We start from the raw sequence: 15,342 nt of genomic DNA, 5'->3' as shown, positions 1-15,342 counted from the left end.
AATAATCATTGGGACAAACTGGAAATCTTACATAAAGACAGTGATAACCAGTGTAAGCATTTTTGTGTTTTTAAACAGAGTTTTCCCAATTGTTATGTGTGTGTAGATACTCCATTAGAAAAAGAGTTCTATGGTCAAATTTGTGAAATGCTATTGTAGAATGATCTGTTTTTACCACTTCTCCTCTCTCAGAGAGAGGGATCTTGATGAGATAATGGGTATGAAGTGATGAAGCAGGAAATCTCTTCTGAGGTTGGTCTTCAGACAGGAGGTGAGGTAATAAGATCTGTAGATTGTTTTTACTTGCACAGAGCTGATTTGGGGTACATAGGGAGTGGAAGGATTTGTTACTAGGTGAATACTAAAGAAACATGCCTTGAGGATTTTGACACAAGACATTCATTCATGGGCTGAATCTCTTTATCTGCCACCACTCTACACTGAGAATTTATTTTATTATCTGAGGCTGAAAAAGTTAGCTCTCTTATCCAGCTCAGAACTATTTCTCTTATTTAGCAAATACTTAAATGGCATTTACGTGGTACTATTATAAGCACTTTACAAATACTAATTAGTAGGGAAACTGATGTACAGCTAAGTAAATTGCTTCATCCTACAGCCTAGGCACTGTGCTTTCTAGAGTCTGCTTTTCATTTTAACTATTGTTGGTTCATTTCACTATACTTGATTGTTTTTTAAACTTGGTATTAATGGGGAAAGATTTTTTTTTTTAAAGGTTAATGTTGTAATATTGATGTTTTTTCAGTCCCCGTTCATGTAAAATACCACAAGAAAGAGTATCCCTGTTAATTAGGTAAATGGCATCAAAGATTTCTTTAGAGATTTAGCAGTTAGGTTGGCAGTTGTACCTGCAATACCAATAATAGAAATAGGAAGAATACATTTTTAACTCTAAGGAATCTAAGCTGTTAATCATCGGGGGTACTAGTGGATGGTTCAATCAGCTGATGGCTTTAAACAAATTGCCCAAAATGTGAACCCCTTGCTTTCAGATGAAGACTCTTTGATTGCAAACAAAGTATGTTGTGGAACTTTAATTAGTAAAATAAAACAAACGAAAACCTCTCATTTCAACAAAGAAAGTTTACATTCAGATAATGAAAAATGTTTCAGGGTTTTGTTTTGTTTCCAAAATGCTTTTTTTTTTTTTTTTTTTTTTTTTACTTCTTTCTGAATTTCCCTTTGGAAGAGGTACAATGCTAATTCCATTTTTTAGTTGGAGGAAATGTAGTTAAATTGCTTAGGGGCTACACAGAATACTTTATCAAAATGGCTTTAGATTGTTCTGTCTGTTGAACCATGCATCCAAATCTTATTATAAATATTAGATGAATACTCTTTTATATAGTCAGATCCAGTTCTCCTAAAGTTAAAATTCAGAAAACGCATATTTTTAAAATCACCTAAGGTTTTAGAGAGATAACTACTGTCACATCACATTGCTAATGTATCATTTATCAGAAGACACAGTCTTTTGCGTTTTTAACATGGGCTTGAGAACGCAGTATTAAGCAAGGGAAATCAAGAGAAATTAAAATGTCCCATTTATACAACTTGAAGTTGTGGTATGCTTTAAAATTCAAAATGTATAGATCTTTAGTGATTTTCACATTTAAAAATAGAAGTTTTTAAATTCAGAGATGATGTCTTCTGGTTAGACATTAGCAATGCGAGATCCTAACGTCAGCAAAAAATGACCTGAAAGAAAGTATTGATTCCATGTCTGATTTTATATTTAAGCAGCCAATGGCGAAGGTCCTCAAAATGGAATCAGATGTTTGTAACTTAATACTTAAGAAAAATGATGAGTGCATGTTTTTTTACTTTTAAGTATTCTCAGTGCTGCCTCGCTTAAGACAGAAACTGATGTAAAAATAAATGACTGCCTGCATAATTTATGTAATGTCCTGCTCCTGATCCTGTTTGTATTGATTTTTCTAAAAGGCTTTTGTGGCCACAGGAACCAATCTGTCTCTCCAGTTTTTTCCGGCCAGCTGGCAGGGAGAGCAACGACAGACACCTAGCCGGGAGTATGTCGACTTAGAAAGAGAAGCAGGCAAGGTAGGAAACATTTCTTTGCAATTTGAAATACTGTGGATTGTTTTATTAGAGATCATTGGAAGATTTACAGCTTAATGAAGAGATCACAAGTCTGATTATACACACATATGGTCAGGTGTGTTTTCATATTATAAGGATGTAATACGATTTTTTAAATAACCGTCAATTTTTTTATGTCGTTCCATTACTAATTTCATGTATATAATATTCATCATAGAAATTTCTAGCTCTTAAAGAGTAGTGTGCTTTCTTACATGTAACATTTAAAACTTACTTCTTTTGAAAGTATTGACAGGATATATTTTGTTTTACTAACCTAAGTGACTACAGTGCTTTAAAAAACAAAATTAAGAGAAAAATGGGAAAAGGCTCTGTAGGCATAATTTAATAATATTTAGAAATAGCTCATGGGTAACTTTCTACTTCAGTTAATACTGCAAATTTAATTTTCATTAAAAAATAGTGTGAAACTTGAACTTGGAAATAATTTTTTTGTTTTGAGGAAAAGCTGGGAAAACAAATTGATGCCTTAAAATTTTTATGTTGGAAGTTTAGGTTGAACATATGAAATGTTTAAACTGAGAGCTCTATTAAACTCTAACTTAAATGTATTACATAATTTTGGTGAAACTTTAGTGAATAATGGATTGGTTCATCTTTTAATGTAGAAGTTGACTCTTATGGGAATAAAATACTTAAAGAAAAATATTATTTGGCCTCATTTTATGCTCAGTATTTCTCCTGTTTCCTTTGTGTCTCTATGTCTGTTTTTATCAACTTGCTCACTTATTCTTCTAAGTGTCATGAATACTATAACTTCTCACTTTATTTGCAAAACATAATACATAAATAATACAAAGGTTTTTGTATGAGCCTGTATTAGGAAAAATATGCCTGGTTTTATATATATATACACAATGAAGTTTTTTGTTTAAACTTTAGGACATAAGATGGGTTGTTTGGTTTTTTTCCTTAAGATTTACTTATTTTAGGGGCGCCTGGGTGGCTCATTTGTTAAGAGTCTGCCTTTGGCTTAGGTCATGATCCCAGGGTTCTGGGATCGAGCCCCACATTGGGCCCCCTGCTCAGTGGGAAGCCTGCTTCTCCCTCTCCCACTCCCTTTCTTATGTTCCCTCTGTTGTGTTCCCTCTCTTGCTGTGTCTCTCTGTCAAATAAATAAATAAAATCTTTTTAAAAAAATATTTCTTTGTTATAGAGAGAGAGGGATGGGGAAATAATCAAGCAAACTACCTGCTGAGCAAGAGCCCAACCCAGAGCTCAATCTCACAACCCTGAGATCATGACCTGAGTCAGATACAAGAGTCTGGTGCTTAACTGACTGAGCCACCCATGCACCCCAGGGTTTGATCTTTGGTGGGTGACAAACCAACTAATCTTTGGAGAGGAAGAGGGAAAATAGATTATAGAATTTTCAAAGTGAGTAATAAGGGATTTGCTTTTCTGTGTATTAGCTTGCTTGCTTGGAAGATTAAAAGCAAATGTTCCAAGTTTTACTGTTTTATAATTCTTATATATAAGGAAGAAGTTGGGAAGTCATTGTGGGATTATGCTTTTTTTGTCTGTTTTGTGCATGTATGTGTAAGTGAATGAAGAAATTATTTTTCTCCTTGTTCAAAACACTTTCTTAATGTTTATTTAATTTAATGGTGGCTCAGATACTACAGACATAAACCAAAAAGTTATTTTCTCAATTTTAATGCTAAGCTACTTTAACACTTCAAAGTGCACATCAATGTTACCCAGGTCTTCCAGTATTCAATAACTAATAAATGGGTGTTAACTCTACTAGAAAGTATGTTTTCTTAAATTAATGTAATGATAACTTTACCAGACCGAAGACCAGATTACTCTTAGATAAGCCATTGACATGTTTTTAGTTACATGACCACCAATAACAAAAACTTTGTATGACTTATTTTAGTGTTTAGAGGGTATGTTTCCAAATACACCTGGAAAATTGATAGAATGGATATAAGTGAGTTATCAGGAAACTTATATTTTATTAATATTTGTTTTAGAAGTTATTTTCTGTAGAAGGCCATATATCAAATATTTTTAGCTTTGCAGGCATGTGGTCTATGTGGCAGCTGCTCAAGTCTGCTGTGAGAGTGGAAAAGGAGCCATAGACAATATGTAAACAAATGAGTGTGGCTGTGTTCCAAGAATAGTAACAGTGGCAAACTCAGTATCTTTGCCTCAGATTTAAATTTGCAAATGTTTATATGTAGATCCTATATTTTTTAAATACACTTTTTCAATACCTGTACTATATCAGTAGGATCCAGAGGAAAGGAAAACATGTTAAGGCACAAAAACAAATAGGAAACTGCTAGTATATTGCTCTTTACCAGTGGGATAAAGGATACCAGTGAATTTAGCCAAAAGGTACTGACCCATATTTTCTCAACCATGGAACTCCAAGCTATGGAGTCTCGTATTTTTCTTAACTCCTTTTTTATGGTTCTCTTTCTGATAGTTATTAGCTTGTATTTCTGTCCCTCCAGGATTAGAAGCAAAGAATAATTAATCAAAGGGATTTCTCCAAATGTTAGTTGTTTGCTTCTGCTTCATATTTTGGATCTCAGATCTGCATATTTTCTTCCACATGTTCTCAGCCTAGTCACTTTCTGAAGCAGCTTAGTTCCCTTCTTCATTCACACCCAACTTTGAGGAAACTACTGTTAAGGCTTTGGAGTTAGGCATAAGTAAGTCTTGGCATCATTCACTATTATATAATTTTGTGCAAGTCAGTTGACCTTTATGGTCCTCAATCAGAACATGAGGTTAATGCTTACTTCCCAGGGTTTCCCTAGTGATTAAATGAAATAGTGGATATAAAGTGCTTAGCCAAGTACCTGATACAGTTGCTGAAAAATGCATTCATTTGGAAGGTTCTTGTTGGATAACTGTTGTGTATACTGAGCATTGTCCTAGGCATTTGAGATGCATCAGTGAACAAAACAAAGATCCTTCCCTAGAGATTGTTTTATGGAAGGAGTGGAGGTTAGACAGTATTCAAAATGAATAAGAATAAGGGTGGTCAAGCACCAGAAATGTTTGTAATTTTAAATAGGTTGGTCTGGGTAAAGAAGGTCATGTTCGAGCAGAGACCTGAAGGAGGTTCGGGAATGATGAGCCATGTAGGTATCAGGGGAAAGACAGAGGGTACAGTCACTGTGAAGGTCCTAGAGTGCGAGCATATTCTGTGTGTTTGATAAGCAGCAAGCAGCCCAGTGTGCCTGGAGTAGACTGAGCAAGGAGGCAAGTAACAGGAGATGAGATCAGGGAGATAACAAGGAGCCAGTTTTTGTGACCTCACAATCACATGGGTTTTTATGGTGAGTGAGATGGGGAGTAGTTTCAAGGTTTAGAGCAGTTGAACAATATGATCTGCCTTGGGTTTTTGAAAGGATCACTCTAGCTGCTGGGTTAATAATAGGCTGTAGGAGGGCAAGAGTGAAGTAGGGAGACGAGTTTGGCTGTTGCTGTGATCTTGGCGAGAGGCTAGAGTAGTAGCAGTGGAGGTGGTGAGAAGTGATCATAGTCTGGTTATATTTTGAGATAGGGCCGACAGGATTTGCTTATGGACTGGATGTGGGGTGTGAGAGTCAAGAATGACTCCAGTGTTTTTGGCAGGAGCAACTGGCAGTATGGGATTGCTGTCATCTGAGATAGGAAAGACTGTGGGTGGAGCAGTTTTGAGGAGCAGTTTAGGGCATGTGTGTTTGTGGTGGTGGCTTGTTAATGCACTTCTGTTTTCTCACCGCCCAGCCTTTACTTTGTAAGTCAGGGCACTGCTTTCACATAAGTGATCCTTGGTCTGCTTATCCCAAAGGTTCAGTGGCCTGTTAAAAAGAATCAACTTTATTGAAGTATACCTTACATACACTAGAATGCACCCATTTTCATTGTATAAATTTGAGTTTTAATAAATGTACGCACGCATGTAAACTCTACCCACAATCAAGGCAGTGTTTTGGTCACGGCCAGGAATTCCCTTGTGCCCTTTTACAGGAGTGTGGGAGTGGTTTGACTGGATGACTCTGGCTTAGGGCTGGGACTGTGCAGACTCTGAAGACTTGACTGGAGCTGAAGAATCCACTTCTAAGCTCACTCACGTGACTGTTCGTAGGTGGCTTCACTTACTCGTCATGTGTGTCTCTCCACAGAGAGAGAAACAGAATGAAGTCACCATGCTTTTTATGACCTATTCTCCAGTCACTTGTGTCTTACTCTTTTCATTAGGAGGGAGTCACTAAGTCTAGCCCACATTTGACAGGGAAGGAGGAGTATTTATTCACATACATGGGTGTGAATACCAGAGGCTGGGATCATTGGGGCTATCTTTGAGGCTGGCTTCTGCAATATTCACTTAAATTTAGTGAATTCTGGAAATATTGGAATGCTGATAGGAGACAGAACCTGCATATTCTCTTTGGTTTGAAATATGGCTTTATGATCTAAGAAAGTTGACTCCGCAAAATCAGTCCTTTTATGTCATTCATCCTTCCTTTGTGTTTATAGGAATATATTTTTTTAAGGCATCTAATTAAAAAAAAAAGATTTTATTTATTTATCTGACACAGAGAGAGCCCAAGTAGGCAGAGCAGCAGGCAGAGGGAGGAGGAGAAGCAGGCTCCCCACTGAGCAGGGAGCCCGATGTGGGGCTCGATCCCAGGACCCTGGGATCATGACCTGAGCTGAAGGCAGTTGCTTAACCGACTGAGCCACCCAGGAGCTCCAGGGCATCTAATTTTTTTTTTTAAGGTTTTATTTATTTATTTGAGAGAAAGAGAGAGTGCGCATGCACAGAGGGAGAGGAAGAAGCAGATACCTGCTGAGCAAGGAGCCGGAGATCATGACCTGAGCTGAAGGCAGCTGCTTAACTGACTGAGATCCCCAGACGCCCCTGTAAGAATATTTTCAAACCAGAGGTCTTCAGTAAGGACGGCCTGTTAATGGTAACTGATCATAAATAGGTATTTTATGTAAGATCAAATCAGAGCACACAAGTTTATACCATCTTTCAAATATATTTGAAGGGCAGCTGGGTTGCTCAGTGGGTTAAGCCTCTGCCTTCAGCTCAGGTGATGATCTCAGAGTCCTGGGATTGAGCCCCACATCGGGCTCTCTGCTCAGCGGTGACCCTACTTCTCTCTCTCTTTACTTGCCTGTCTGCCTGCTTGTGATATCTCTCTCTCTCTCTCTCTCTCTCTCTCTCTCTCTCTGTCAAATAAATAAATGAAATTTTTAAAAAAATTCCAGGGGTGCCTGGGTGGCTCAGTGGGTTAAAGCCTCTGCCTTTGGCTCGGGTCGTGATCCCAGGGTCCTGGGATCGAGCCCCACATCGGGCTCTCTGCTCAGCGGGGAGCCTGCTGCCTCCTCTCTCTGTGCCTGCCTCTCTGCTTACTTGTGATCTCTGTCTGTCAAATAAATAAATAAATAAAATCTTAAAAAAAAAAAAAAAATTCCAAATATATTTGAAACTTTTGCCCCCAGGTTTCTAGTGAGCTGTCTGCATTGACTCTAACCATCTTTTTTAGAAGAGGTTTAAAATAAGGGGTGCCTGCCTGGGTGGCTCATTCGTTAAGCGTCTGCCTTCAGCTCAGGTCATGATCCCAGGGTCCTGGGATCAAGCCCCATATCTGGCTCCATGCTCAGTGGGAAGCCTGCTTCTCCCTCTCTCACTCCCCCTGCTTGTGTTCCCTCTCTTGCTGTGTCTCTCTCTGTCAAATAAATAAAATCTTTAAAAAAAAAAAAAGTTAAAAAAAAAAAGTTTAAAATAACACAACGTAGCAGAGTTGTCTAAAGGCAATCATAGCTATTTTTTTTTTTTAATCTGGAAATGGGAATCAGAATGTCTGTCCTATTCATATACCTCATGGTGAGGATTAAATGAAGTACTAGAATATGTGAAAATGCCTTTTAAATTGTAATACCCTGTCCAAAATTGGGCTTTTTGATGGTTTTGTAGGGTGAAATTATAGGTAACTTAATTATGGAGTTTAGTGCTGTGCTGTGCCTTAGGTCAGCTTCACTTGTAGCTCTACAGTGTTGGAACACTACATGTTTCCCAAGTGGTCCATCCTGGTGTATTTTAAACCCGACAGCCAAAATGTTTGTAGTTCTTCCTGAATCTAAACTGCTTTTCTCTCATTTTGCTTTGAGAAGACAAGGAAAGCAACCAGTTGGAATTTAAGTCATTCTTAGTTAAATTTTTGTAGGCCAAGCAACTTCCAGTTCTTTGATCTTTCCTCTTAGGACCCATTTCCAATTACTTTTTATTTCAAACAAATGCAAATGATTATGGTTCACCAGAAGTTATTAGTCTTGAATGGTCAGATTAATGGTTTTTGCATGTATTCTGTGTTTTGTAAAGCCTGGGTTAGGGTTTCAAATTAATTGTATGTGATTATTACATGATCCTAGTTTTTGAGTATAAAGGATATAAAAAATATTTTATAAACTGAAAAAATGAACTTTACAGTGCTACTGTTTGTCATTTTTTCTATAGAAATTGAATATACTATCTAGTGTTATTACGTTGGCCCCAAAGGGAGGTTAAACTTTTTAACAGTTGCATTTCTATTTTTAACTTCTGATTTTAATTGATAGTCAAATAACATTACTAGCAGACATTGAGAAGTAGTTATGAAGTATATGTTATTAGAGCAGATACTTTTTTTTTTTTAAAGATTTTATTTATTTATTTGATAGATAGAGATCACAAGTAGGCAGAGAGGCAGGCAGACAGAGAGGAGAAAGCAGGCTCCCCGCTGAGCAGAGAGCCCCATGTGGGGCTGGATCCCAGGACTCTGAGATCTTGACCTGAGCTGAAGGCAGAGGCTTTAACCCACTGAGCCACCCAGGTGCTTCTAGAGCAGATACTTTTAAGAAATTTTGATGTTTTATTTTCTTCTCTGAACTTTTGTACTTAAAACCAAAATCTTTTATCATTCATTTTCATGAACATAAGTAAAGCAAAATTTAACAGCATTTGATTGAATGAATGAGGATGGACGCTTCTTTTAAATGGTTTTTCCAAAAGTATGTGCTTCTGGAGCATTTTGCTTACTTGCCTGCAGGATCTTTGTCCCAAAATAAATATTGTGTCTGTTTATATACCATCCACAATTTGGCAGGGTTTAGAGGACTCCTTGATGTTAGCTTTGAGAAATCCCTATTCAGGCTCAACCAGTTCCTTCTCCTCCTCAGACAGCCTAGTCACTCCAAATAAAAGATAGCTGTGGTAAAGTTTTGGAATGTGATTCTCCCCCCCCCCAAAAAAAAAATTGAGACTTTACAACTAGTTTGTCAGATCTAGATTTTAAATATCTCTATTCAACTAAAATACGAAGTATATTTTCCAGCATTTAGTTACTGACATTTTAATGCAGTGGAATAAGTAATGTGTTTTTTGTTTGCTTCTTTTATTTATTTATTTATTTTTTAAGATTTTATTTATTTATTTGACAGACAGAGATCACAAGTAGGCAGAGAGGCAGGCAGAGGGAGAGAGAGAGAGAGGGAAGCAGGCTCCCTGCGGAGCAGAGAGCCCGACTCGGGGCTCGATCCCAGGACCCTGAGATCATGACCTGAGCCGAAGGCAGCAGCTTAACCCACTGAGCCACCCAGGCACCCCTGTTTGCTTCTTTTAAAGCAGACTTGTTTATTTATTTATATTTATTTATTTATATTATTTTATTTTTTCCATTATGATATGTATACTCTTTAATCCCTATTGTCTATTTCACCCAAACCCTGCTCCCCGTCTTTTTTTTTTTTTTTTAAGATTTTATTTATTCATTTGACAGACAGAAATCACAAGTAGGCAGAGAGGCAGGCAGAGAGAGAGGAGGGGAAGCAGGCTCCCCGCTGAGCAGAGAGCCCGATGTGGGGCTTGATCCCAGGACCCTGAGATCATGACCTGAGCCGAAGGCAGCTTAACCCACTGAGCCACCCAGGCATCCCAATCACACTTTTATTTTATCTCAGGGTCCTGGGATTAAGCCCTGCATCGGGCTCTCTGCTCAGCAGGGAGCCTGTTTCCCCCTCTCTCTCTGCCTGCCTCTCTGCCTACTTGTGATCTCTCTCTCTCTGTCAAATAAATAAAATCTTAAAAAAATATATAAAAGTGTAAGGTTGACAGTTCTAAACTTTATAATTCAGTTATTAAGATATTGTAGTAGGTGGCTCAGCCAGTTAAGCATCTGTCTTTGGCTCAGGTCATGATCCCAGGACCGTGGAATTCTGGGGAGTGCAAAAGAATGGTTTTATTAAAACATGGGGACAGGGGGCGCCTGGGTGGCTCAGTGGGTTAAGCCACTGCCTTCGGCTCAGGTCATGATCTCAGGGTCCTGGGATCGAGTCCCACATCGGGCTCTCTGCTCAGCAGAGAGCCTGCTTCCCTCTCTCTCTCTCTGGCTGCCTCTCCGTCTACTTGTGATTTCTCTCTGTCAAATTAATAAATAAAATCTTTAAAAAAAAAAAAAAAACATGGGGACAGGATCTGTGGGCACAAAGAGCTGCACCAGGGTCATGAGGGGATTAGGGATAGTGTCTAAGTTTCTTAGGAATTTTTGGAAGCAAGCTTTCCAGGACCTTGAGGGGGCTAGCTACTGTTAGGAAAAGGTCATTTATATGATCTCACTGATACATGGAATTTAAGAGACAAGGCAGAGGATTATAGGGGAAGAGAGGAAAAAAGTGAAACAAGATGAAACCAGAAAGGGAGACAAACCATAAAAGACTCTTGGGAAACAAACTGAGGGTTTCTGGAGGGTGGGGGAGTCGGGGTGGGCTTTGGGGAATGGTATGTGTTGTGATGAGCACAGATCAGACCTCTACCCCTGAAACAAATAATACATTATATGTTAATTCATTGAATTTAAATTTAAAAATAAACTCTTTTATAAAAAAGGTCATTGGGGTGCCTGGGTGGCTTAGTGGGTTAAGCCTCTGCCTTCAGCTCGGGTCACGGTCCCAGGGTCCTGGGATCAGGCCCTCCTTGAATGGGGCTCTCTGCTTCCCCCCCTACCCCTTGCCTGCTTCTCTGCCTTCTTGTGATCTCTCTCTCTCTCCATGTCAAATAAATAAGTAAATAAATAAAATCTTTTAAAATTAAAAAAATAAATAAATAAAATAGCTCATTTATTACTGTCTAATAAAACCCTAGCCATGAGAGTCTTCAAGATGCATATCTGTGGGCCATATGCTTGGAGGGTGATTGCCAACATGTATCTGTGTGGGGGAGGGCAGTGAGATAAAGGAAATTCCCAAAGGAATTTTTTTAGGTTAAGACATATTTTATATAGCATTTACTTTTTATTTTATTTTATTATTTTTTAAAAAGATTATTTATTTATTTATTTATTTGATAGAGATCACCAGTAGGCAGAGAGGCAGGCAGAGAGAGAGGGGGAAGCAGGCTCTCTGCTGTGGGGCTCAAACTCAGGACCCCAAGATCAAGAGTTGCATGCTCTTCCAAATGAGTCAGCCAGGTGCCCCTATTATCTTTCTGATCTTATTGTTACTGACTATGAAAGGATAGAGAAACTGGAAATAGATAACTTTGTATAAGGGAGAGGCAACAAAATTAATTGTCAGTATAAATTTTTAGAATAAAAAGATAAGCAATGTAGACATTGATGTACTTTGAGTACACACACAATTTCCATCCATCTAGGAAATCTTTGCACAATCATCTAGAAAACAGTAATCATACTGTACAGGTGGTGATCATGAAAACTCTTTTTCATTCTTATAGAACAGTTTGAGTGTTTTATTCTAGTAAAGGCATTTTGGGAGGGCAGAAAGTTTATAACTATCTCAGAATGGATGGGACTCGCTTTGCTACTGTGTACCTTTATTTCCTCATTTAAGAATTAGAATAATAGGGGCGCCTGGGTGGCTCAGTGGGTTAAGCCTCTGCCTTCGGCTCAGGTCATGATCTCAGGGTCCTGGGATCGAGTCCCGCATCGGGCTCTCTGCTCGGCAGGGAGCCTGCTTCCCTCTCTCTCTCTCTCTGCCTGCCTCTCCATCTACTTGTGATTTCTCTCTGTCAAATAAATAAATAAAATCTTAAAAAAAAAATAATTAGAATAATAGCTGAGTAATATTCCATTGCATGTATATGCCATTATCATCTTTATCCATTCATCGTTGATATTTGGGCTGTTTCCATAATTTGGGTATTGTAGATAATGCTGCTGTAAACATCAGTGTGCATGTATCCTTTCACATTAGTACTTCTGTGTTCTTTGGGTAAATACCTAGTAGGGCAGTTGCTGGATTTTAGGGTAGTTCTATTTTTAACTTTTTTTTTTTTTTAAGATTTTATTTATTCACTTGACAGAGATCATAAGTAGGCAGAGAGGCAGGCAGAGAGAGAGGAGGAAGCAGGTTCCCTGCTGAGCAGAGAGCCTGATGCAGGGCTTGATTCCAGGACCCTGAGATCAGGACCTGAGCTGAAGGCAGAGGCTTTAACTCACTGAGCTACCCAGGCGCCCTATTTTTAACTTTTTGAGGAAACTTCATAGTGTTTCTAGAACGGCTGCATGAGTTTGTATTCCCAAAAGAGGGTTCCCCTTTCTCCATGTCCTTGCCAATACCTGTTGTTTCTTGTGTTGGCGATTTTAGCAGAGGGGAAGTGAATGGGGGGGATGGGTTAAATTGGTGATGAGGATTAACGAGTGCATTTGTTGTGATGAGAACTGGGTGTTGTATGGAGGTGTTGAATCACTGTATTGTATACCTTAAAGTAATAGTATATTGTGTGCTAACTGGAATTTAAATTAAAACTTTAAAAAAAAGTATTAGAATAATAGCAAACACTTCTGTACACTGGCTATATGCCAGGTGCTGTTTTAATTGATGCATAGGTAACATACACTGAAGCTCTTATAATTTCCATTTTACTGGTAGGAAAACATTTGTAAAATTTATTTATTTATTTATGTTTAACACGGGTATATCTGTTGCCTTTTTGTTTTTGTTTTGTTTTTTAAGATTTTTATTTATTTATTTGACAGAGAGGTACACAGGAAACAGGGAACAGAAGCAGGGGGAGTGGGAGAGGGAGAAGAAGGCTCCCTGCTGAGCAGGGAGCCTGACAATGTGGAGCTCAACCCTAGGACCCTGGGATCTTGACCTGAGTTGAAGACAGATGCCTAATCAACCGTGCCACTTAGGTGCCCCAACATTTGAAAATTTTAATATTGTTTAGCTTGAGCAGGCTCAGAGACTTTATTTCTCTGATAACACTTCTTGGATACTTAGTTTTCTACAGAGGATTAAAAGCCCTGGCCTTGCTAACAAATTTTTCATGTTAGAGTATAGACTATGGTAAGAGTTTAATTACTGTTACCTTCTTTTATGAAAATATACAGTGTACATATTTGAAAATTATTACAAGCTTTTCAGTTTAGGATCAGTCCTCACAAACTGATGTATATTTAGAAACCAAGAATTTAAAATAGTACTTAAAATGTGCCTTTTGGTGCTTTAGTACTCTGGAGCTGTGCTATACTGTGTAGCTGAAGAAGGAAAAGGACAGGTTAGGGAATGTTTGATGGTTTTTTTTGTGTGTGTGTATGGATGAAAACCTTTTTTCCATGTATACAACCACTACTGAGCTCTTGTGTTTTTATTTTATTTTTTTAAAAGATTTATTTATTTATTTGGCAGAGAGAGACACACAGAACACAAGCAGGGGGAGTGGGAGGAGAAGCTGGCTTCTTGCTGAGCAGGGGGCCCGATCAGGGAGCCCATTGTGTGCCTTGATCCCAGGACCTGGGGTCATGACTGGAGCCGAAGGTAGCTGCTTAATGTTTAATGACTGAACCACCCAGGCGCCCACCTTGTGTGTTTTTAAAACTTCAAATATAAAGGCAGGTTAATCTTCAGATTAAAACAGAAGGATAGCTTGGAACATATGACCAACATTTCCATTAGAAATAATTAGAAAAAATTAGAAAAAATAATTAGAAAATTTTAGATGTTTTTCAAGCAAACAAAATATTCCGCCTGTATTAAATGATAATTTTTGATAAGTATCTGACCTCACTTATAGAATTCTTTTGGAGAATCCTCCAAATTTTTAGGATATTGCTTATTCGTGATAGCAGCTTTTCAGTCCTATCTTGCCATTCCTTTGCTATCCAGAACATGTCTGGGTCATTTTGAAAATTGAAATAAAATTCACTTAACAAAATTTGCCATCTTTCCCAATTTAAAGTCTACAATTCAGTGGTATTTAATATATTCACCATGTGCATCCTTAACCACCATTTAATTCCAGAACATTTTCAGAACTTTAGACTGTTTTATTTTTATTCTTTTTAAAAAGATTTACTTATTTGGGGCAGTGGGCAAAGAGAGAGCATCTTCACGAATCCGCTGAACTCAGAGTCCGACTCAGAGCTCATGGGGGTGGTGCGGCTTGATCTCACCACCCATGAGATCATGACCTGAGCTGAAACCAAGAGTTGGACACTTTATGAACTGAGAGCCACCCAGCCACCCAGAACTTTAGACCATTTTAAATACATTTTGAAAATCTGCAGACCAGTTTTTAAGGTGATCATCACCAGGCAATGTGGTAGATGATTTCCATTATCACTGATTCTCTTAACCCTGCACTTTACAGTGAAATCTTTTATTTGATTTTGGAACATATTTGGTGATAGTTTGATTTTACAGCTCAGGAACCTGAGGCCCAAATAAATAAATCTTCAGAAGTCATGTAATCTGTTTCCTAGGTAGAGCCAGGATCCAGACCCAGGTCTTTTTTACCCCAGAATCTGTGTTGTTTGCAACATACCACACTGCTGCTAATAAATAAACATTAGGTAAGTTGCCTCCACATCCTACCTTCTAAGGGCTTATATTATTTTAGCACACTAAGTTATTCTTTCCATTACTCTGAATAACCACTAATATTTTAATGTGGTCCCTTTAGAACTCATTTTGATGACTTCACAACAACCTTTAACCTTTTTCTTAACCTTTTGACTTGATTTGTTTTTCTATTAACAGTGCAAAAGATGTTCACTATGAACAATTGTGCTGCTAGACAATTACACATAATTCTTCTGTATTAATAGTATATTCACAGGGCACCTGGGTGGCTCAGTTGGTTAAGCATCTGCCTTTGGCTCGGGTCTGTCCCAGAGTCCTGGGATTGAGCCCTGGGCTCCAAGCTCAGTGGGGAGTCTGCTTCTCCCTCTCCTGCTCCCCCTG

The 15,342-nt window shown here is 38.3% G+C and overlaps 2 protein-coding genes across 3 annotated transcripts in view; one reads left to right on the top strand and one right to left on the bottom strand.

Annotated features, from left to right (window-relative positions):
- The window catches only part of CBFB (core-binding factor subunit beta), a 61,823-nt gene that overhangs the window by 3,282 nt on the left and 43,199 nt on the right, over positions 1-15,342 (top strand). For both annotated transcript variants that reach the window (XM_059151789.1, XM_059151790.1), the window contains exon 3: positions 1,966-2,082. In XM_059151789.1, the coding sequence (XP_059007772.1) occupies positions 1,966-2,082 (117 nt within the window). The remainder of the gene's footprint in view (positions 1-1,965; positions 2,083-15,342) is intronic.
- EXOC3L1 (exocyst complex component 3 like 1) overlaps positions 9,951-15,342 on the bottom strand; it is a 123,198-nt gene continuing 117,806 nt past the window's right edge. The window contains exon 15 of the transcript XR_009348628.1: positions 9,951-10,067. The gene's annotated coding sequence lies outside the window, so the exon portion shown is untranslated. The remainder of the gene's footprint in view (positions 10,068-15,342) is intronic.

Source organism: Mustela lutreola, chromosome 16 (assembly GCF_030435805.1).
Source record: "Mustela lutreola isolate mMusLut2 chromosome 16, mMusLut2.pri, whole genome shotgun sequence".
NCBI lineage: Eukaryota > Metazoa > Chordata > Mammalia > Carnivora > Mustelidae > Mustela > Mustela lutreola.
This window is presented reverse-complemented; position numbering and strand designations above follow the sequence as displayed.